The sequence below is a fragment of the Balaenoptera acutorostrata genome, chromosome 16 (assembly GCF_949987535.1).
Source record: "Balaenoptera acutorostrata chromosome 16, mBalAcu1.1, whole genome shotgun sequence".
In the NCBI taxonomy this organism is placed as follows: Eukaryota; Metazoa; Chordata; class Mammalia; order Artiodactyla; family Balaenopteridae; genus Balaenoptera; species Balaenoptera acutorostrata.
The window spans coordinates 52,762,956-52,788,263 of NC_080079.1; the positions used below are offsets into that span (position 1 = coordinate 52,762,956).

The following is a 25,308-nucleotide window of genomic DNA, read 5'->3' on the forward strand; positions in this document are numbered from 1 at the left end:
TTTACTAAAACACCTGACATTCTTCCAATTACATATACCCTTTTTACCTATTGTATCCCTGGGCCAACTAAACCTAAACATCATTTCCTGAAAAAGCCTTACCTTACACTCACACCAGACCAGGTTTTCCAATAATACACTTTCACACTTTGTAATTCTCCTTTGTAGCACTTTCTCCACTTATCGATTGAAGATAATTAATGAGTTAGCTAAATATTTCAACTACATTTGCCTTAATAGAATATAAGCACAAAAACAGATCCTACAGCTGTCTTGATCACTGTATCCTCAGTGCTCTGCACATGATGGTCACTCAAATATGTTAAGTGGATTGATGGATACCTTCCACTGCGGGTCAGAGGAAGAATGGCGTAGCAATGACAACAAAGAGAAAACTAAATGCCTAAAAATTTTCCATAGATTTTTATTTGGTTTAAAAAGTTAATTTCTGAATCTTTAAAATTATCTGCAGTGTTCTAATGTAGGGGTCAGCAAACGTCTTCTCAAAGCCCAGATAGTAAATATTTAGGTTTGTGTGCAATAGTCTCTGTTGTTAACTACTCAATACTGCCACAGTGGCAGAAAGCAGCCACAGACTACGTGTAAATTAAACTTTACATATACGTAAATTTACTTACAAAAATGGGTGGGCAGCCTCAAGGCTGTAGCTTGCTGGTCCCTGTTAATATACCCCAAAGAAACAGGAAACAAATTAAAGCCAAATAAAACTAAATATGAAAAATAAAAACCAAATTTGATATTCTAGTATTCCTCTGCTACATTTCTAGACCACAGGAAATTCCAAAATTCAGTACAAAAAAACCTATGGGAGTCCTATTCCCACGTAAATTACTGCTAAGAATATTATGATATTCAGCATACATTTAAGTCTCAATAAAGTCTAGCAACATCAGCCACAAAGGTAGAAACCCAAATCTAGCCAGCTGTTCCCTTAGTAAAACACAGGTAAAAAAATTTGTAATAAAATGTGTTAGCATCATGAGGCATAACTACTTACTGATGTGTCAAAAGCATTCAAGCAAGAATTTGAATCTACATTTCAAAGTAAAAAAGCTTCTATTTAAATGATAAGGTTAAACCTGCCTACTACGTGAACATAAGTCAAGGCTGATAAAATAGAAAAATAAAGCTAGACACTTTCAGGGAAAATCTGGTTCAACCACTTCTTTAGCCTTCCATAAAAATCCTTCCAAAAATAAAAGCACTCCATGTGATGATTTAAAATTATCAATCCCTAAATATATCAGTGTTAGGAAATCAGTCATTGTGACATTGTAATTCAATTCCTCTTCAATGAGAGTTCTTATATTGGTCACAGCACCACAGCAAAGAGGGTTGTGATTCGGTGTACAACAGTGGAAAATGTTTTTGCCTCTAATTGTTCACATACAATATGATTCGGACAATATTTACTAACAAAAAAAAATGCTATATTTCATGTTCAAAAAAGTTAAATGTCGACTAAAAGTTTCCTGAGTTTTAAAATGCTCAGTTATCCTGAGTAGATATAAGGCTGAAAAACAAGAATACAGGACTGAGAGTACAACAGTCAGCAAGCTAGTTCCCAACCTATCAATATCAGTTCACTCAACGCATCTAAACTCATCCAAATCTGAAGCAAGAGTTAGTAACTGGTCCATAGCTACCTCAAAGGATTATTATAAAAATATAAAAGATGATAAATTAAAAATATACTTACTGCAGCGAACAAAGATAACTTCTAATCAGTACCTATGTCAGAGTCCTCAAGACCACCCCCAGGTTAGATGGTTCACAAGAAGGACTCACAGGACTCAGCAGTCATAGATATTCACAGCTAAGATTTGTTCCAGCACAAAGACACGAAACAAAATAAAAAAAGGAAAAGGCACATGGGACGAAGTTGAAGAAACGAAGGCACATGGGACGAAGTTGAAGAAACAAAGTATAAGCTTCCAAGAGTCCTCTCCCAGTGGAATCGCAGCGTATGCTTAATTCCTCCAGCAACAAGTTGTAACAACACGTGAAAAGTGTTGTCTATTACAGACGTTCCTAAGAAATTCGGTTGTTTTTATTGAGGGCTGGTGACATGGGCACCCTCTGCCTAGGACATACCAAAACTCCAGAACCCCAGAAGGAAAGCAGGTACACAGAATAAACCACATGCACAGTTGAGGCACAGTGAACCACTCTTTATCACTTAGGGAAAGTTTCGTATCACGGTAAGGGAACTGTTTACCAGCAAAGGGCCAGCTAAGGATAGGCAATCTCAGGCCTGCTATGTTAAGTCTTTTTTGCACAGCAAGTATATTATGAAAGAATATTACTGAGGGTAAATTATTATGCCTCATACCAACTTCAGATGGATTAAAGTCTTAAATGTAAACAAATGAAGACAACAGAAAAATAATAAATAGCTAACATTTGTTGAGCTCTTGTTATTTCCCTGGCATTAAGTATTTTATATGTATGACCTTACTTAAGGTTCACTGCAATTCCAGGGGGTAGTCCGAGATGATACTCAAAATACTCAACAACCATTATCACATGGCTGTTAAAACATTCAGGCATGTACTTCCTAATATCAGCCCTGGAGATATGTACTGTTATTATCTCCATTTTATTTAAAAAAAAAAAAAAAAAAAGGAACAGAATCCAAAGATATACAACTAGTACATGACAGTGATGGGATTTTTAATCTAGCTTGTCTCAGAGCCCTGGCTTTTGTCTTTATCATACATACATAAACACACACACACACACACACACACACACACACACACACACAGTAAAAACCATAAAGAAAAACATTACAAAATTTAATTACATGAAAATTTAAAACTATACATGGTAAAGGCAACAAAAAAAGTTAGAAGGGGCTTCCCTGGTGGCGCAGTGGTTGAGAGTCTGCCTGCCAATGCAGGGGACATGGGTTCGAGCCCTGGTCTGGGAGGATCCCACATGCCGCGGAGCAACTGGGCCCGTGAGCCACAACTACTGAGCCTGTGCGTCTGGAGCCTGTGCTCCGCAACAAGAGAGGCCGCGATAGTGAGAGGCCCGCGCACCATGATGAATAGTGGCCCCCGCTCGCCACAACTAGAGAAAGCCCTCACACAGAAACGAAGACCCAACACAGCCAAAAATAAATAATAAATAAATTAATTAATTAAAAAAAAAAAGTTAGAAGCCAATGGCTGAGAGAAGATATTTGTGACAATAAATATTTGTTTTATTTAACAAGAATTAAATTCAGACCACACAAGAAACTTTTTCTTATCAAGAAGAAAAAGACAAACAACTCAGTAGAAAAATCAGTAAATAAGTAATACACAGAAAAGGAAACCAAACAACCAGTAAATATATGAAAAAATTATAAAATTAATAGTGATGTAGATGCAAATTAAAATGAGTATCATTTCACACTCAACAGACTGGCTAAAATTTTAAAGTCAGATAATAGCAAGCGGGCTAAGATAAGGAGCAAGAGAAATTTTCATTCACTGCTGCAAAGTATAAATTATTAGAACCATTTTAGGAAGATATTTGGCAGCATCTGGTAAAGCTGAATATCCATAGATCCTCTGATCCAGTAATGCTATCCCTAGGTTTATACCCTAGAGAAATCCTGACATATATGATCAAAGAAACATGAGTAAGAATGTTCACTGCTGCACTGTCTTGATATTACTAGTGAGGAATAACTTGAATGTCCATTAGCAGAGGAACGGAGAGCAAAAAAATGGTATATTTAAATGATATTATACAGTAGTAAAAATAAATGAAATAGACCTATAATATAAATACACATGTACCGCAAAGACATAAAACTGAGTAAAAACAAAAAAATCACAGAACATCATGTATCACTTATATAAGTTGTAAAACAGATATACAAAACGATATCATGTATTATCCACAGATACATAAATGCATTAAAGGTTAAAAAAAAAAGATGGCCTATACAACATGGTTTAGAAATCATTGTTTTAAAGTAAGACACATTAGAAGAAACTCATTTTTATATTTGCTACTAGGGTGCTAATGAATGAATTAGCAGGAATCAGGAATCAGGAATGAAAAAGTGAACATCACTACAAGACCATAAGGATGTTTAAAAAAAAATAAGATAATCCTGAACAACCTTCACCAACAAATGACATCTTAGATGAAATGGACAAGTTCTCAAAACCAACACAAGAAGAAACATATATATAAACCTTAATGGGCCAACATCTATTTTAAAAATTAAATCTGTTCTTAAAATTCTTTTCACAAAGAAAACCCCAGGTTCAAAAGGTTTCATTGGTGAATTCTTTTAAACATTTAAGGAAGAAGCCACATGAATTGTACATAAACTCTTCAAAGGGAAAAAAAAAAAAGTAACACTTTTCAACCCATTTATAAAGCCAACATAACCCTGATACCAGAACACCACAAGAATACCCCCTCCCCCACAAAAAAAGAGGAAAATTACAAAGCAATCTTGCTCATGAACATAAATGCAAAAAAAAATGAACATAAATACATATTCAATATTAGGAAATCAAGTTAACAACATTATAAGAGGATAGTACATCACACTCAAGTGCCAAGTAAATCTATTCCAGGGATGGAAAGGTGGTTTAATATTTGAAAATCAATAAATACAATCTAGGGAATTCCCTGGCAGTCCAGTGGTTAGGACTCCACACTTCTACTGCAGGGGGCACGGGTTCAGTCCCTGGTCGGGGAACTAAGATCCTGCAAGTGGCATAGCACGGCCCAAAAAAAAAAAGAAATGCAATCTACCACGCTAACAGAAATAACAATAATAATTTAATCATTTCAATAGATGTAGAGAAAGTGTTTGATAAAAAAATTAACATTCACTCACAACAAAAATTCAGCAAATAAAGTAAAAGGGAACTTCTTTAATCTGATGAAAAATATCTACAACCCCCCCACACACACACACATATGCATACACACAAATATTAATGGTGAGCTATTAAAATTTTCCTAAAATTCTATCACCATTTCAATTCAACATTATGTTGGAGGTTCTAACCAGTGCAATAAAGGGTGGGGTGGGAGGAGGGTTTAGGAGGGATGTTGAGCCTTTGCAAATGGTATCATTGTATAGTATATGTAGAAACTCCAAAAACATTCACAGGCAAATTATCAAAACTAGTAAGTGGATTTACCAAGGTCACTGAAAAAACAGGTCAAAATATAAAAATCAAGTATTTTTATATATAAAAAACTCAGGAAATAAAATTTTTAAAGTGGTACCATATATAGCAACCAAATCAAATATCTAAAAATAATGCAAATATGTATAAAATTTTACAGAAAAGTACAAAATATTAGCAATAAATATTTCTTAAAGTCCCAAATAAATGGAGGAACAGACCACACCCATAAAGTAGAAGACTCACTATAGTAAATATGTTATTTCTCCCCAAACTGATCTATAAATTCAATGCAATCCCATTCAAAATCCCTATAGGTTCTTTGCAGAAACTGACAAACTCATTCTAACGTTTAAATAGATTACAAAAAGCCAACTAGGGAAACCTTGGAAAAGAACAAAACTAGAAGACTTACACTACCAGACGTCAATACTTATTTTAAAGCTACAACAATTAAAGCAGTGTAGCACTGACACAAGGATAAACAAAGAGACCAATGAACTAAAAGAGAGGCAAGAAATACATAGATACAGTTACTGACTTACAACAAAGAAAACCCTGCAGTAGAATAGGAAAAATATGACTTTTCCAAAAAAAGAAAAAAAATTAATCTTGACCTCTACCTCATATCATGCACAAAAATAATTCCCAGATGGCTTGTAGACCTTAATAGGAAAGGTTAAAAAACAAAGCTTTTAAAAATAAACATTGGAATATACCTTCATAACTTTAGACAAAAAATTCTCACAGTGCAAGAAGTGCTAATAATAAAGGAAAAATGTTAAATGGTTAAATTCTATTCATCAAAAGACACTATTAAAAAAAAAAGACACTATTAAAAGGTTTTTAAAGCAATCCATATATATAAAAATGTATACACATATGTGTATATGTGTGTGTATATATATAAAATTTATATCCAAAATATATAAACGATTTTTACAAACCAATTAAGAAAAAATACATAGAGCCCAACAGAAGGCACTTCACAGAAGAGTATATACTAATGGCAAACAAGTAGTTACCACAAACCGCAGGACAAAAATCTCAATGCAATACTACCATACCCCCACCAGAATAGCAAAAACGCAAAAAAAACAGACAACATAAAGTATAAACTAGAAGGTGGAATTTCTGGAATGCTTATTTACTGCTAGTGAGAGTTTAAACTGATACAACCACTTAGGAAAACTGAAAGCATCTAAAGCTATAGACATAAGTATACCCTATAATCCAGCGATTCCTCTCCTGCATATTTTGTGAACAGAAATGCATAAATGTTCACCAAAAAACATGTTGCAAAATCTTCACAGCAGAAGCAGTAGCCCAAAACCAGATACAATCTAAATGTCAATCAATAGCAGAATAAAATAAATTACAATATATTCACACAATGGATTATTATGTAACAAGAAGAATGAGCAAACAACAACTAACAAATATGCATATAACATTTATTGGAAGAAGCCAGATATAAACAACACATGTCTATAATTTTACTCATATTGAATTCAGGAAAAGGCAAAACTAAGCTACAGCAATAGAAATCAGAACAGTGGTTGCTCCTAGGGTGGGGTAACAGAATGACTGAAGAGCACAAGAAATATTCTGGTGTGCAGGAAATATTCTATATCATAAATGTGGATGATTGTTAAACAAGTACATACATTTTCAAAATTCCCTATGCTATATGCAAAAGACTTGTACATTTTATTGTATTTAAATTATACCTCAACAAACCACTGTCAATATTTAAGCAAAAAAAAAAAAAAAAAAATAGCCTAGATTCTAGACAAGTGCTATGCAAAGTAGTCCGTCTACAAACTGTTAGGACCTATGACAAGATAAGGAGCTTGCACCAGACTGCATCAACACACTGCTTTCTTCAAAGAGAAAGTCAGCTAAACTAAACAATGGATTTGAACTAAACTGTTAGTTGTGGACACAGCGGACTCACTTTCTAGTGAAGGCTCCTAACCTCAACCTGGACCGGAATGAGCACTGTTGTAAAGAACAACCATAGTGGTGCTTGTGGGGAAGGACACAAGATTAGGAAATGTCTTTGGTGAGACAAAGGAGGCAATGGAGAGACAAAGGAAAATGAGAACAGACTGAAGTTCTTTTTGGGTAAGTTAGATATACTATTTTAGAAAAAGGAGAAAGAAGAAACAGAAAAAGTGAGATAATTTAAATATAAATATAAGATAACAGAGTTAATTCCAAGTATATCAATAAATGCAAACATAAAGGACCAAACTCACCAGTTAAAAGCAAAAGACAGATTGTATTTTTTAAAAAATAATAACCTATTTGTTATATATCAAAAGAGCTGATAGTGAAAGGATAGAAAATATATAAATAAAACTGGTAAAATATACTAATTCTGAAAAAATAGAGGCCTTAAGACAAAAAGCATATGAGGGTTAGAGAGGATCACTAAACAATGACTGGAAGTCCAATTCACCAAGGAAACAATTCTAAACAGGTACACATGTAACAAAATTAATTTAAAATAGAAAAAGCAAACAGTTGATAGAATTTTAGAGCATAAATGGTAAATCCACTATCACAGTAGATCTTAAACACTCTTTTCAAATTTTACCATCAATTCTCCATCCTTTCTCAGACTACCTTCCTCTTAGATCCGAAGAGAACACACAGACACCATTCCGTTCCAAAGCACAGAATGAACACTTTTGTAGTCTCCCATCCCATACACACAAGCCAAATGATCAAGGAGGAAATTCATGGATCTTAGAGACTAATGGTCAATTCAGATGTGTACTGAACTCTTGCAGAGGCTATTTCATCATTTATGTTACAAGAACAGTGAACTGTCTGAAAAATGTCAGGTACTAGGCGGCTGACTGCTGCCATCTACTGGACACAATGGTCATTTCAACTTCAATCATATTCGCTTAAAAAGTCATAGTAAGAGAGCACATAAGGCCCTAAACTGTAATCTTTTCTGAACTTCCTTTATCTAACGAAATAAGAGATGCTGCCTCTAAATTAAGTACATGTCCTCTCCATGTCTGTGAAATTTAACAAGCCTCTGGTAACAACGTTTATTTTTTTCCAAGTCACAGGTTTATATGAATAAACCTGTGAAAATTACATCACCTGAAGTCTACCTGGAATTTAATATATCCACAAAGACTACCAATTTTCCCATACAACTACTGGAAAATTGATTTTATATACTCAGTAACTACAGGGAATAACTTTAATCACACCAACTATACTTTACTCACATGGCATATAATCCACATTACTTGCAATTTTTCTTAAAATATGCATGTATAAATATATGGTAGGTCCTCTAGTGCTCATCCATATCTGGTGCCCTTGCCTACCAGTCACACAAGAAAATTACACTTCCTGCCCACTCAGTACATAAGATTAGTACTGGTCAGTATGTTGTGAGTAAAAGTGCCATATGCCATCTGCAGGCCACAGCAGTAACTGCATGTGTAAGACCCTCTGGCAGTATCGGCATGTGTGAGATCCTTGTTACCAGAGTGACAAAGGGTCTCAAAAGGCCATGGTGAAGCCCCAAGATCAAAGCAGCTTAGAACACTGAAGACAGTTGCCCTAGAGAGTTGTCCAGACCTACAATAGACATTTTAAGAGTAAAAAATAAACTTTTATTGTGTTAAGTCACTGAGAGTTGGCACTGAGAATGTTACCTCAGAACAGCTTAGCCCAGGATTTCTCATCAGCAGCACTATTTACATCTTGGGCTGGATACATCGTTGTTGTGGGTGCTATCCTGTGCATTACAGGATGTTAAGCAGCATCCCAGTGTCTACCCATTAGTTGCCAGCAGCATCCCTCAATGTAACAACCAAAAATGTCTCCAGACATTGCTTTCCCCTACTGAGAACCACTAGCCTAGCTTAACCTGAACAGTACAGTGTGTCCATATGAATATATGTGTGTGTATTTATTTACATACAGCTGACCTTTGAACAACATGGGGTTAGAGGTGCTGACTCTCCACACAGTCGAAAATCCATGTTTAACTTACAATCGGCACTCTATATATATACACTGTTCCTCCATACCCGCATTTCCGCATCTGCAAATTCAACCAACCACAGACTGTGTAGTATTGTAGTATTTTTAGTATTGAAAAAGATTCACATATAAGTGGACCCTCGTAGTTCGAACCCATGTTATTCAAGGGTCAACTATATTATGAATATGTGTGTATGAGAACATATTTAACTCGTGCTATATGATACAAATATATGCTTATGTATTAAGACCAGATGTTTTGTAGGCCCTTAAGAGATATGAATTCCCATTTCACAAACTAGGAGAGTTAGTTCATAAATTTAAAAAATCCAATCAATATCCCAAGTCTCTCTATAACAAAGTAAACAAAATGTTTCAAAATGGTATATAAATCCATACATACTATGCTGTTCATCTCAGAGGACTCATAGCTCCCAACTGGGTGGACATTTCCAATGGGCTCCAAGCCCTCTTCATCCCACATGTACGTTCCATCAGAGCTATCAGATGGAGAGAGTTCAAATGAAGAACCAGCTCTGTAATCTGTATCTGGTGAAATCAAGTTGTTTCCAGAAGCATGTTTTGAACATTCACTCCTGTCTTCAACTGATTTTTTAAAAGAGAGGGAAAAAAAAGTTATTAATTCACAAAAATATAATTCTCAGGTTCAAAAAATATAAGCTTTAATAATTTGATGTAGCAAAAATGTTGGCAAAAAAGTATTCATAACTAGCATCTTCTAAATCTAAACAATAAAAAAATCAAGATGCAAAATCTTAAAAATAACCTACTGAAATATTTCCCAATAAAGAAAATTCATTGAGCCATCTTTCACTTCTGCAATATTTCTAGAAATGTACATAAAGCCTCATATTCTTTGAATATTTCCTAAGATATTTATTTTTAAGCACTGGCCAGGAAACTCTTTACTCTGTGTATATCATTTAACCTTGCAGTTGACTCCTTATAAGGAAATAACTTGCTCCAGCAGTCACTCCTAACTAGAAGACCCTCAGACAGTCAAGGGTTTATGCACATCCCCAGGGATGGCCTAGTCCCTCAACCAGATTACATGCCTATACCCAAACCCTCAGTTTGTTCCTTTTTCAGGCCAGATGGGCACAGAGATGTATTTTCTCCAGTATTTAGCACCAGGATTACCAAGTATAAGAAGAAATGTTTAACAGGTGCTCTCTCACTCTCCTCAGTTAAAAAAATAAAGCTCCTCTGAAAGTTTAACTATTAAGTCTACTAAGCAAGAAATGTAAGTCTTCCTTTAAAAAAATGAAAATTGCCTAGGATAAAAAAATTCATTAGATTGGACATAACCTATATTAGTCCATTTACCCTTTGGTACAGCTTTACTCTTAACAAATAGTAGTGATCTACTACCCTAAAGGAAGAGATGGTTTAAAACAGGCTGCCACTGATTGGAGGAAGCAGGGAAAAAAAATAATTTTGAAGCAAGCAGGAATAAGCCTGTGTGTGACAAAGAAGAGCAAAAGTAAAATACCATAAGGGAATGAATGTTTTTATGGATGTTGTTTTAGCATGAAAAATAGAACAAGGGACAAAAGTCACAAGGAAGGTAAATGTTGCCCCATTCCAATTTTGTCTAGATCCATCCTTCCATGAAATTGTTAGTATCCTGGAATTAATCAGAAGATAATCCTAAGTGTAAATTCAGTTCTATTATCTAGGAGAAAGCAAAAAAAATTAAGGACATTAATATTTACCAGAGACACTTATATCTATCCACTCATCAGTTTTACTGAAGGATTTTTCATTTTCCTTGGGGGAATCAAATATATCCTTTGGTGGTACATTTTCACACTTTTCTTCTTTGAGAGAAATTTCCTCTGGAGTTACTCTAGTTCTGTTGGAATCTTCTATATCTATAAAATCATCACTGAAGTCTTCACTTAAATCATTCTTATCAGAAGATGACAGAGAAGACAATGAAATGTCATCCACATCATCACTCAGGTATCTAATTTTAGCATCATGCTTCATGGTCTGGTCATTTTCTGTTCTATAACTATCATTTTCAATTAGTTCTTGGTCCTTATCCTTAGCTCTGTCCTTAGCCACAAGTGCAGCATCTTCCTCTATACATGTGTCAGCCAGTGAATTTTTATTACCATCAACTGTGATAGTCCCAGAAAATGGAGGTCGGCCAGATTTCAGTAGAGAGGGATGAACCATCCTATAACCCAAAGTGGAAGTTACACCCGGGCCATTTGGTAAAGCCAACTTCTTTCCACCAGCAGCATAAGGCCTATTAAATCCATACCCTAAATGTTCATTCCCATTGAGTACTTCCGACTGCCGAGAATTTCTTGTTAGCATACTTGACCTCAGAGGCACTCTAATGGGTAGCTGTTGATTCTGATAAGGCTTTGTAAGATCTGCAGCTCTATTGAAGGAATGTGATCTGGTTATAGATGAAGGTGGAAGGAATGAATTCTGAATGGAATGTGAAAAACTCTGTGACCTAACCATTTTTTCACAAGCAAGAGATTTAATATTATCTAGGGATTGTGCTAAGCTTTCTCCAGAACTGCTTCTGGTGGCACAGGAGTTTGCTCTAGGCCTTTGTATGCTACCAGCTGATCGGTTTCCATAAAATCCATTCAACTGCGATTTTGGAGCACTGACTGAAGCATATGAAGTCCTTCCTAATAATGTGCCTTTGGTGAATTTACCCAAATTAGACGGTCCAGACAAAGACTTTTGGTTTAACTCTTCTGCAGATGACACAAACATAGTAGATGGCTTTGCTAACTTTGATGTGAGTAAAGAAATACTTTTCAAACCTCCCTTCATCCCATTTTTATCAAACATTCCTTGAGCAGGTGCATGTTTTTCAGGATCAATTTCTTTATCATGTGAACTCTGAGTACCGTTAGGCTCTTCAGGACTTTGTGCACTAAATTGGTATTTATTTGCCGTTCTCCAATTAAATGAATGGGACAATGAACAATCAGAGCCATTATTTTTGATGTAACTTTTGGCATTGCTACTCTTGGACGTTCCCAATAAATTAACAGGTTTTCCATTTGGAATTGGCTGCAGTGTACTTCTTACAGGTTTTGTTCCATACTTTGGCAACTTGGAACCCAAAAAAGTCTTGATTTGTGTTTTTTCTTCCATGAGCTATATGGTGCATTTGTTCTTAAAATTTGACAAAATCTGAGGAGACAAAAAAGCAGATTAAACATTTCTAAATAAGGATAATTACATGGATTATTACATAATATGAATGCATATTCTTAAATAATTAAATGCAGCAAAAACCAAAAGTTACCATAATTCCTACAGAACTCTTAATAAATACTGATTGCACTAATTAATAACTTTATGTTAGAAGAAAATAAACATTTTTGTAAACCCTTTTATTAACTTGGGCTATGGATGATGATAGCAAAATCCAGAAATAATAAAATTAGAATATCAAATTTGTATTAAAAAATAACACTTCTACAGCACATCTTCCAATTTCCAATCCAAATTATTTCTTCCATTTTGGGTAATATTATTTCCTTTAAAAATAAAAACGTGGCTTTGGTTTTATTTTTAAGTGCATTTGATCTTATAAAAACTGGAATACATTTTAAAACTTTCATTATTAAAGTTACGGGAAGGATGTGGATAAAGAATCCAACAGTACCAAAAAAATTCTTCTGGCATCAAGGGCTGAAATATCAGCTGTCATTTTAAGCAAATATCTCAAAAGAATTTCTATCCAGTAATATAAACATACATTACAGTTAGTGCCAAGGTGAGAAGTATAATGATTTAATAACATTGATTAGTCCATTAATCTCAACCTCTCAAATTTATTTTTTTTAATATTTAGTTATTTGGTTGCACCGGGTCTTAGTCACAGCAGGCGGGCTCCTTAGTTGTGGCATGCGAACTCTTAGCTGTAGCATGCATGTGGGATCTACTTCCCTGACCAGGGATCGAACCCGGGACCCCTGCATAGGGAGCGTGAAGTCTTATCCATTGCACCACCAGGGAAGTCCCTCAAATTATTTTAAAGGTAATAAAAAACAACAAAAAGTTTCAATGAACACAAAAGAGCATAAAAATAGAAAGTGTCCTCTATTTGAGTAACTTAAATTATAATATGTCATCTGATGAGATTACAAAAATGAGATAAAAATATTAAAATGCCCTAACATTAACAAAAACATCATATGGTCACTGTATGTTCACTGTGGTTATATAAAAATGTTGTAACACCACATACAAGAGCAAAATTCAAATAAAAGATAACACATGCCTTAGGGTCACTGATTTTTTTTTTTAATTATGTACCTTAAGACATTGTCTTCAACTTGTTGGTTTTATTTTTTCAATTAAAAAAAATTGATTCCAAATCATTCCTGACATTAAGAATTAGAGAGCTTCTAGAGTACATATGTGTTATTAATCATCTCAAAAGTAAATATTTAGAAAATCATACAGACTTTTAAGTAAAGATAGTGGGGTGAAACAGAATTACAGAACTTCCTATCCCCAATATCTAATAAAAGAGACAGACTAGGGCTTCCCTGGTGGCACAGTGGTTGGGAATCTGCCTGCCAATGCAGGGAACAAGGGTTCAAGCCTTGGTCCGGAAGTTCCCACGTGCCACGGAGCGGCGAAGCCCATGCGCCACACTGCTGAGCCTGCGCTCTAGAGCCCGCGAGCCACAACTACGGAAGCCCCGTGCCTAGAGCCCGTGCTCCTCAACAAGAGAAGCCACCGCAATGAGAAGCCCGTGCACCGAAACAAAGAGTAGCCCTCGCTCACCACAACTAGTGAAAGGCCGCAGACCCAAAGCAGCCAAAAATAAATAAATAAAACAAAACCAAAAAAAGAGAGACAGACTATACATATGTGTGTGTGTGTGTCATTTTTCAGCCAAAAATCCACCAGCTACAGTCAAACAAGAAAATGATTAAACTAAAAATCTCTAAACTTTAAAAAGTAGTGGCCAGAAAAAGATTCTGCACAGTGTGATCTGGCTCCTAGCCTGATTACACTGCCTAGAAGCAATAATGAGAAAAATTGGTGAGTTAATAAAACTTGAAAATTTTAATATATAAATATTTTAATATTTTAATAAATATCCTCCAGTTTGGATAGAAAGACCTGATTTGGCATGCCCTAGAAAAGTCCAGGAGAACATCTTCAGCACAGAAGCTTTAAAACCTAAGCTGAGACAGGCAGAGTGGCCACCAGAACCTGTTGACTTCCAAGGCATTCTTCTGAGTTAAGGAAAGGGTCTGAAGCCCCTAGAAATGTACTACATCCTCGGCAGGATGGACTAAGGCCAGTACAGGACACTTAACAAAATCTAAGGAGACAGGAGGAGCCTGGAGCCCCAGAAGAACTCTCCCCCCACCACCACCTTATATCCTTCAACTACAGAGAAGCAGACAGAGAATAAAACACACTGCTCAAAAGATGTATTGAGGGGGTACCGTAAAAGGAGGAGACAAAGTCACAGCTAAGATGAGGATGGCATCAAGGAGAACTCACCCATGTTATATCAGGGTACAGATATAAAGTCTTGACTTCGCTATCCAAGTCTTTACCTAGCAAGATATAAAGAAAAGGCCATGCAACTGTATAAACAAGAGGGTGGAAGGAAGAGGAAAGAACAAAAGAAGAACCTAGCCTGAAAGAAAACATAACACAGGAAAATAAGGAAATCCCCAGTGAGTTCTTTGTAACAGAAAACAACCTAATAAGCACATACATTTAATAAATCAAAAGCTCAAAGATAAAAAGACAAAACAGGTGAATTGAAAAGAAAAGCTATGGAGCTAAGAAAATCAATTAAGAACAATTAATTTGAAAAAAAAGCAAGAAAAAGAACCAAACACTGAAAATCAAACTAATGGCAAGAAGAAAAATCATAAGATAACCTAAGTACTGAGGAGAAAAAAAGACAGAGATACCAAGGCAATCAGATAGAATAAGTAGGACAGAGACTAAACAGAATAATTAGTAACAGATAATTAGTATCCCTGAAGTAGAATAACTAAACAAATAGAAGAGAAAAAGCAGGTAGACATGATAGAAAATAGCCCTAAAATAAAGGTGAAGAAAATCTACAAGGGGAAAGGAAAAATACAATAAACCATAGATCCAAATACATATCTAAATTAAATTAATAAAACATCAAGGATAAAGAAATAATTCTCTGGGAATGCAGATTGAAAAAAATCATTTTGTAAAGAAAATTTTACGACTTCTAAATAAGCAAAAAAGATCCTTTTGATGAAATGTTGCAGCTTCTAGGGATAATTTAATCCTACAGGAATTGTCATTGGACTATTTTACAACTCTGTAAACATAGAGGTTAACATATAGAAAACTAATGGTAAAGCACACAATTCTTGTCTACAGACATGCAAATAAATTCTGCCCATTTCAGTTGACTTCTCTCCACCATGATGGAAGAAGCCAGCTTTGCAAATTCACTTCAATATTCCTGATCTGTAAATGTACGTGTCCTTTGCATTCTCCCTTGAACCAGCTATAACATATCTCTGACTCCCTCATTAATGATGAGATAAATAAAACCTTTAACACGTTCATTTGATATCTGAATAGGAGTCATGATTTAATTCTCTTCTAAAATTTATCCTTAGTAGTTTTGGAAATTCCACCAAAATACCCAGTGGATTCACCTGACAGAGCTAGGTTACTTCTTTGCCAGAATAGTACACCTCACAGGCAGCTCAAGCCCAGACATTTCTTGTCTCCCAGAAGTGAACTAAGAACAGCAATAGAACTTTGTTAACTGTGCTTTCTATTTTAACTTTCCTCTCTTCTAATTTTGTTTTTGTTTTTAGTTTATTTATGGTCAATAAGTTATTCTCTGTTGGTGATAACAATGATTCAGAATTTGATTTTATGGACTGTCATTCAGTGATCTCTGTAAACAAATTAATGGTTTATACAGATCTGTGTTGGGTGAGAGAAAAAGAAGACTCTGATTCATTAGTCACCTGTACACTTATCTCTTTTGTTTACCTATCTTGAGCTCAAATCAATTAAGAATTTCATGCCAACCAGGAAGGAGAATTGCTCTTCGGTATCTGGAAAGGTCAGGGTTTGTGTTTGTTAACTCTGTAGCCATGGCTAAAATTGGAGAATTGGAAAAAGATAAGCTCTCTCAGTGTCTGTATGGCTATGTGTCTATTAATTCAAAAAAGTCTTTACCTCTCATTTTGAGTACATAATGCTTTCCTACCCTCAGAGGGTATTAATAAATTAGATTATAAAGTCTCTTAAAGCAGCTCTGTTCCGACTGGCTTATAGAGATAAATATGCACTATTTTTATAAATTGAATATTACCAAAATTCCCAGAAAATAAGCAAATTGATCTTCTAATATTTTAAATGTGTTATATTTTTAAAAATTATTCTTACAGAAATTAACTCAGAAAGGTTTTAAGAACCAAGTTCATATAATTAAGGTAAATGGCAAACAAAAATAGTTTAATAAAATAGGTTTATCTTCTGCTTTTTTTAATCAATGTTAAGTATAATACAAGCATACATCTTTATTCCATTAGAGTAACTTTCTAAAACGTATATAGGCTTACTGATCAAATAAGCCAGTATTACTCACACACAATGTTTAAGACTATGAAAATGTAAAACTGTGTTTAAATTGAATGACTATTCTGACAAACTTTTCATTTCAACAGTAATTATGTTTCATAGTATGTCAGCTTACAAATAATTTCCAAGAACTTTAAGGTAACAAAAGCTTAGACTAATATTAAGCTGAATTAATTAGTGGATAATCACTGGTTTGCTAGATCATTTCTAAGTAAGAATATTAAAACTTTGGTTACTAAGCATAATTTCAAGTTTATATGCTTTTGCTTCTTGTTATTGTGTGCTACAGAAAGACTCTCTTTGGGACATGTAAATGAATATGTTTGTTTTTGCTACTTTGAGAAATTGTACACTAGATCCCATTTTTATAAAAGTAACATGCCAGATAGATAAATAAACAGACAGACAGAAGATATCACATAGAGATGTGCGTGCACCTATATATTTAAACACACAAACTGTTAATAGTGATTACCATTAGGGAAGTGAGAATTAGGTGAAAAGAAGACTTCTTTTCACCTTTAAATCGTTATTGTTTAAATACTTTAAATATGCCCATATTTTTGCCATTTAAAACATGTTAACTAAAAAACTGCATTTAAAAAATTTTAAAAATTTATTCAGTATCAAACAAGACTCTTAAACAGTTTAATCTTACCAAAAAATTATTTAAAATTAAGTTTAATATTGCACAAAATAAAAGATATAAAAATAGAAGTTTGGATAAAATACAAAAAAGGATTTTTTTAGTCAAAAGACATTATTTTTTCATAAATTACCATTTCAATTTCTCCAGACTTCAACCTCAATTTAATGTTTCACTTATCAATTTTATCTTTAAGATTTTATTCTAAATTCACCATATCCATTCCACAATTCTAGTTCTTACCCTCATCTCTTTCTGCATTACTAAAAAGGCTTCCTACGTTATCAAGATTCCGACTCCACTTCTATTCAAACTGTCAAAACAGTTATTCTCTCAAAGCACAGATCTGATCATGTCATTCTATAGATTAAAAACCATGTGTGGCCCAGGAACAACAAAATAAAATCCAAAACCCACTGTACAGAGATCAAGTTTCTCTATTTGCTTCTACCCTATCACTGCAGTACTACACATTCTAGCCAAGATACATTGTCTATCATTCCCCAAAATCCATCCTATATTTTGCACCTTCTATGCCTTTGCTAAAGTTGTAAAGACCACCTTGAAGATCCTACCCTCCAAGTCCAAAATCATTACACTCACAAACCTTTCCAGTTAAAATTAATTTTGCATCCTTCTCTATTCCCTTCACACCAATAATAGAGCTGAGCCTGTCTTATAATTGTGTGCATGTTTATTTGACCCATAAGAAAGTATGAGAGCATAAACTGTGCCTGCTATAGGATCACAAATATGATAGATCCTCAACTTTTAAGTAAACTCATAATCTTAGTGCAAATTAATTTAATAAATAGTAAGCCAAGACTGAAAAGTAATTTCATTTTGTGGGCCTGTGACTGATTGGTAGTAGCGGCCTTGAGCAATACGTTGAGGACTCCAGGTTAAATCTAGACTCTGCAGTGAAGAATCTTGATCTAACAGCAATTATCTGCCACGAGCAGGAAAAGGGACAGCATATCCATGCCAGATGACTGCCATCCTCATTTTCTGATAATGACCTTTACCACAAAACATACTCCACACCTACAAATACTTTCAGGGTGACCATAAGAAAACTGGTAATGATATTAGATATAAGGGTCATTCTGCAAATCATTAAATAACACACATTAAAGATTCTGTCCTCTGGTGAGTCATCTGTGAGTCAGAAAGGCTTTAACATTTCCCTGCCAGTCACAAGTAGACTGAGAACGGAACACTCTATTCTTTCACTTCTCTATGCTTCTACTTGACTGTCTGAAATGAGGGTAATATATGTTATCCCCCAAGAACATCTTAAGTATTAATAACTTAGAGGCACAAGATAAGCCCACAAGAAAGACACACTGTTACTACAAAATGTTTAGGGTGCTATCACGTGGGGGGGTAGAAAAAAGATTAGAACCTGAATGTACTATTTCCTATCAAAATTATTTACTGATTTCTAAATGCACAAATAACTGTAACATAATTGATATCAATCATCTTGGACTGTGGTCTTAAAACTAAGCTAATCTGACAGCTCAACTCTATAAAGTTTCCATAGTTGCTTATGTTATGAATATTGTCACTTCATTTGTTGACGAGCTACCTTCTGTCTTTAAATATCATGAAACTTTCTCCTATACTTATTTATAACTCTGAAGTGAAATAAAACAGACATTGTGAATCTGCTTCATTTTAGTAGCTGTGCTGTCTTTGCTACACTTTACCTGATATGCAGTCGGTTAAGCAATTAAAAAATGCAGTCATAAGTCTGAAAAAGTACATGTTGACTACATCATCTAATGATATAATCTTCTCTGAAATACTTTAACATTGTCTGTGAGCTTTAGTTTAATGCTGAACTAAGAATAATACCTGGTACAGGGCCTGGAAATATCTGAGATTTTGAGTTACTTTCTGTAAGAATAATTTTTTTAAGTATAGCACATTTAAAGTATGGTAGTTCACATTTGAAAGAATTTTCAAAACTACTTATAATTTTTTTTAAAAAATTATAAATCAAAGTTTTTTGCTTTTAAAAGGAATCCACAATTGGATAAGGGAAAAGAAGGAGCAAATATTACTAAGCACTTATGTAACAGGTAACATCCTTACCACTTTGTCCCTGTTAATTGTTTAATCTTCCTAATATTATAAGGTGGTAGATTTCATTCTATTTTAAACAGATAAACCAAGATTCAGAAAGGCTAAAACACTTGTCCAAAGTCACAAGTTCATAAATTACTTAAGAGAATTCAGGTTCAACTCTACCTGATTCCAGGATCCATGCAGACTGCCTTCCTGACAAAGGAATGAAATATTCTGAGAAGTTTACTGATAGCTAGGGACAACAGTGAAGGAAGGAACTGGATAGCTAAGGTTAGAGAAGCATGAAGACTGCAAAGAACCTAGGAATTGATTAAAGAAGTTTTTGCAAAGGAACAAGTAAGAGCTTTCTCTTTTTCAAATTCCTTTCATATCAATTACCTTATCATCTGAGGAACCACCCACTCATATTCTTTTTTTTTAGTTTTTCAAATAGCTTTTTAGAAGGTATGAAATGCATACATTTTAGGGATTTTACATAGGCATAAATTCACTACTGAGTCCAAGAGCAGTTAACTGAACAACAATGCTGATGACTACATGCCCCTACCAGTCACTTCTTGAAACTTGCTTTCTCATTCAGATAACTACATTCAATTTAAAAAAAAAAATTTTTTTTTTTTATCTTGTGTTACCCAACCATTTCCCTCATATCCTCTTCTCCCATGTTTTTTTCTGGCTGTCACCTATGTCAAGTTGATTCAAAGCCTTGATTATAGCAATTAAATAAGTAAAAATAACACCTTCAAAAGTGAAGGTTTAAAACAATACAACTTCATTCCAGATTCTTCATGGTTTTAAAGAGTGCACACCGAGCTCAACCCAAAAACCCCATTATTATTATTTTTTTTAATCAAGCTGACCTTTTTGTCCTCTAGCTACAATTTTTTACTCAGGCAGATGGGGATCAAAGCAACTTGTGAAAGTTAGTCTCAAAATGAATTTGTGGTTTAAGAACATTAAATGATGTTATTAAATGCAGATTCAAAGTATATTACTTCCTGAAACTTTAATTTAAGGAACAAAGAGAATACTAGCAGCTAAAGAAGAACTGGAAGCTCCCCTGGCCAACCACAAAAGCTCTCTCTCCAAATTTTATTATTTACTTCAGGTAAAACTCAATAACTGCGTAGGGCATTCAAATGAATGTGGACTCCTATTTCTTGTCAACAAGCCAAGAAGCGTTCCTCATACCACTCCAGGTTTATGTTCCCTTCACTGGAAACCAAGTTCTTTGAGAATACAAACTATGCCTTTCACTCTTCTGTTTCCTCACTGTGGCCCTAAGACATAGGCTCGCACATAATTGGCATTTTATAAATGCAGGTTGAAAGCAAGAAAAGCATATCCCTTAACAGTGATTTTCTGAGAATTTTGTTAGTTTTACCTCAAATCAACAATATAAGCATTTAGGGCTTCCCTGATGGCACAGTGGTTGAGAATCCGCCTGCCAATGCAGGGGACACAGGTTTGAGCCCTGGTCCGGGAAGATCCCACATGCCACAGAGCAACTAAGCCCATGCACCACAACTACTGAGCCTGCGCTCTAGAGCCCGTGAGCCACAACTACTGAGCCCGTGTGCCACAACTACTGAGCCCGCGTGCCTAGAGCCCGTGCTCTGCAACAAGAGAAGCCACTGCAATGAGAAGCCCACGCACCACAATGAAGAGTAGCCCTCGCTCGCCGCAACTAGAGAAAACCCGCGTGCAGCAACGAAGACCCAATGCAGCCAAAAATAAATAAATTAAATAAATTTTTTTAAAAAGCAATATAAGCATTTATATGTATAAAGCATAACACAGCCTGACACAAGTACAAGCTTCTGTTTATAAACTCCTATTTTCCTAGGTAAAACAGGTACCCAAATTCATGATACTGATTTTTTTCCCACCCCTCCACAAACCACACTGGGTTATTAAATCCAATGAAAAAGCCAATCTCCTCCCTGGTAGCTTTCTTGCTTAAGAATTTATTCTAATTTGGAATCTCATTCCCTATTCATACCCATGGCACCTAACTCTTTAAGTTTTTTCCAAGAAACCTACAACTTTTGGCATAAAACATTATTTAAAAAAAATAAATTACAAAAGAAATGGGACATGACACAATCTCAGTCTGATTGTGCTCTTTATATGTTCTTTGTGTGATTTAATTACAAAGTATTTTAGATAATTACTCTGCAACTTTTAATAGAACTAGGATACTCATATTTTAACATTTTTAAAAAGTAAAAATCCTTAAACTAGTTAACAGCATTTAATCAGTCACCAGTGTTATTGGCACTGAGAATCTTATTGATTTTGTAAAAATCAGAGTGATTAAAGTTAGGTACAATATTTGCATCTATAAGTTGATCATGATGTAAGGCATAAGGACCACTGAATATAAGAGCAATCTTATTGTGCTTAGGTCTATCACAATTCAACTTCTTCCTCTGCAGGGAAGCCCCACTTAATTCACTGCATACCTCCACCTCAGATTACTATAACTTTTTTTTATTAAGCATCTATGAGACAAGATCCTAAAAAATAAACAAGGTAGGATACAATGCCTGCCAGGAGAAGCTTATGATCTGGCAAAGGAAGGAATGTTTTCATCATGGTCATGACTTAGAATACATTAATTCAGTTATCAAACATGTATTGAAAGCCTTTTTGAAGATATTTATTGAAAGATTTATTACAAATCAGGCTCTGTGCTAGAGGATGTGGATACAACAGACACTCCAATACGGAGAAAAAGACATATAGACAAGAAAAGGGCAATGAAGTGCTATAATTGCTATAGGAGAGTATATGGGGTAGTACATGAGGGCACAAAGAAGAAAGTGCTTAATGGGAGAAGGGGATTTCATAAATGGCTTCATAGAGGAAGCCAATGCTTGAGTTGGGTCCAAATGATAAATAGTAAATAATAATAAAGACAATGTGAGAAGCAATACAGCCTAAGTAAAGAGTATAAACAAAAGCACAGAACCAGCATGGCACATTCAGGAAACTGGTATTAATTAAACAAGGGTAGTGAACAGGGTTCAAAGAAATGCTGCAGGAAACAAGAGAAGTTCAATGGAAAAAATACAGCCTGCGAAAGGCCTTAAATGCCATACTAAGAAATTTGAACTTTACTACAGGCAGTAAGGAAGCCAAAGGGTTTTAAGCCAGAAAACAATGACCTGACCTGAATTTTGAAAACTGACTCTGATTTCAGTATGAAGGATGGACCAGAGGAAGAAAGGTAGATAGGTTAAGAGGTTTTAACATGAAAATGATGGCAAGGATTGTAGCAAAAAGGTTAGAGAAAAGATACAAATACAAAAGATATCAGCAATACTGAATCTTGAGAATTTCATCATAACAGTGGACACAAAATGAGAGCACAATATTTAATGAATAAATGGATGAATAATTGACTGACTGATTAGGTGTATGAGATGGAAATGGATAACTGATTGACTCATTAGATGTAGAGAGGAGAAAGGGTTCATGATTCCAGGCCTGACTGGACAGAGGGTGGTGCCTTTAATTGAGGGCAAACATTATGTCTGGGGAAAGAGATCGTGAACTTAGCATGTCAAGCTGACTTTGAGGTAACTTTGAGGTACCTACAGAGGGTGCAGGTGGGGGTGTTTACAAGCCATGTAAAGGAGTCTGAAATGCAAGGGAAAGATCTGAATGGGAGATGATTGGGGAACTGTCAGTACAAAGGTAACAGTCAAATGTTCCACCAGAAACAGGTGCGGTCATCTGGGGAAGATGTAGAAAAAGGAAAGAAAGGCTAAGGACCAGGGGATCACAAACATTTAAGGAATGGACAGAAGGGAAAAAAAGCAACAAAGGCAGCTGAGAATGCACAATCCAAAAGGAAAGAAAAGAATTGGAAGAGAATTTGAAAATGATAACAGGCAGTAGTGTCAAATTCCACAGATAAGCAAAGAAAAACTAAAGACTGAAAAGAATGATCACCCTTGGTAGTTTGCAAATTTGGTCACCTTTGCCAGAGGAGTTTCAGGAGACAAGATGAGGCACAGAAAACTACAGAGAGTTCAAGAGTAAAAAAAAGGTAAAGAAATCGAGTCAGGAAACGTAACCCATTCTTTCAAAGACTAGAAAGAAAAAGGCAATAACTTGAGAGGATATAAAGGCAGTAGTTTTGGTTTTTTCTAATTTTGTGCTCTCTTTTCTAAGATGCAGAGAAAGAGCTAAAACAGAAGATTAAAAATAAGAAAATGGTGGGAACAATAGCTAGAGCAAGATACCACAGGATATAAGATGAAGATGGGCTTCCAGTCCCATAATGAGACCTGGAATGCTAGACAGGAAAACAAGGCAGACATTCTGATTTACAGCTGAGTCACGAAGAAGGTGGTAGCTTGACAGGCACATTGCTCAGGGCTCTAGCCCTGGGAACACTGGACACTACTGCAGGCTCCACTCACCCACCTTAGTCGGGACCGGCTAAACCTGCACGATGTGGGAATTGTGCTTGCAGCTGAACAGGGCTGTAGAAGACAGGGACTAGGTCTTATTAGATGTTATGAGCAAACTCAACCAGCAAGATTATTGAGAACGTGGGAAATACAAATAATTTCAAAAATATAAGTGTAATGAAAATGTCTGTAATATTTACTCAACAGCTTAATTAAAAGACTCATTTTTAAAATTCTCATCATCTAGCACAGAGCCTGGCACATAACAGACATCAGCGCATACAAGTGAATGATGTTGTGGGACCGACTCAGGGCAATATCCCAAGAGACAGAACACCTGTGGAAGGCAGGCTCTGCAGTGTTTCCAATGACCTGGCTAGAAAGTCTCCTTCCTATGGGACCAGGAGGGTGGAAAAACCTAATTGTCCCTACTGAAAACAAAAGAGGACAACATGACTGTGAGGGGCCTTAATGATAACAGTTAATTTTTATCAAGAACAGTATATGTATGGCACTGTGCTGATCAGTTTATAAGAATTACCATATCTTAACCTCATTACAACACACGACAGGTACATTTATTCCCATTTCAGAGATGAAGAAACTCAGTTTTCTTCAGAAGTTAAGTAACTTGTCCAAGTTCACATAGATAATAAAGAACCAAGACTACTGAACCCAAGTCAGTAGCACTCAATATGATGGGTAGTGATAGTAGTGGTAGTAGTATTAACAGCAGGAACAACAGCAGCTAACACTCTTATAGCTCTTACTATGTGTTAGGCAATGTTCTAAGGGTTTCATATTTATTAACCTTCACAACTACTTTATGAAGTAAATGTAATCATTTTACAAAGGAAGAAAGTAAACACAGAGGGGTTAGGTAGTTTTCCCAAGACCACACAGCTACTAAGTGGTGGGGCCAGGATTCAAATTTAACCATTACTCTATATAGCCTCTCTCCAATTCATTTTCTCTAGGCTAAGACGCAATATACTGTGTTTTTCAAACTGCTGATCATGACATCAATGTATTGGTTTATGACAAGCAAGTTTTGTTGTAAATGAAAAGACTAGAATAGAATGGACTACTCCACTCTTTTCCCAATACCTTCTCTAGTGCTGGACGAGATGGCCAACATCCTGGGCGAACTGCAAAAAAAGCATATGTAACGGATGTGTTTGTTTAGTTTTGTAATGGATGGGGAAGGAATCAATCAAATTTAACAGTGAAAAATATTCAAAAACTTATTCATGGAGCACAAATCAGAAAATCTGTTTCTTCTTCTTTAAATGTAAAAGTTGTACAGAATAGATAAGAGAAAATG

General features: G+C 35.2%; 1 protein-coding gene across 10 annotated transcripts in view; it reads right to left on the reverse strand.

The window, feature by feature from the left end:
- Nucleotides 1-25,308, reverse strand: part of CCSER2 (coiled-coil serine rich protein 2) — a 150,451-nt gene that overhangs the window by 101,822 nt on the left and 23,321 nt on the right. For 9 of the 10 annotated variants that reach the window (XR_009005608.1, XM_057530571.1, XM_057530570.1 and 6 more), the window contains exons 2-3: nt 10,928-12,383; nt 9,595-9,797 (exon numbers count right to left, since the gene is read on the reverse strand). Coding sequence is in view for 9 of the 10 variants with exons in the window: in XM_057530571.1 (XP_057386554.1) it covers nt 9,595-9,797; nt 10,928-12,344 (1,620 nt within the window). In the remaining variant the exon portion in view is untranslated. Of the gene's footprint in view, nt 1-9,594; nt 9,798-10,927; nt 12,384-25,091; nt 25,133-25,308 lie in introns of all 10 variants that reach the window. The other variant, XM_057530569.1, reaches the window with a different exon arrangement.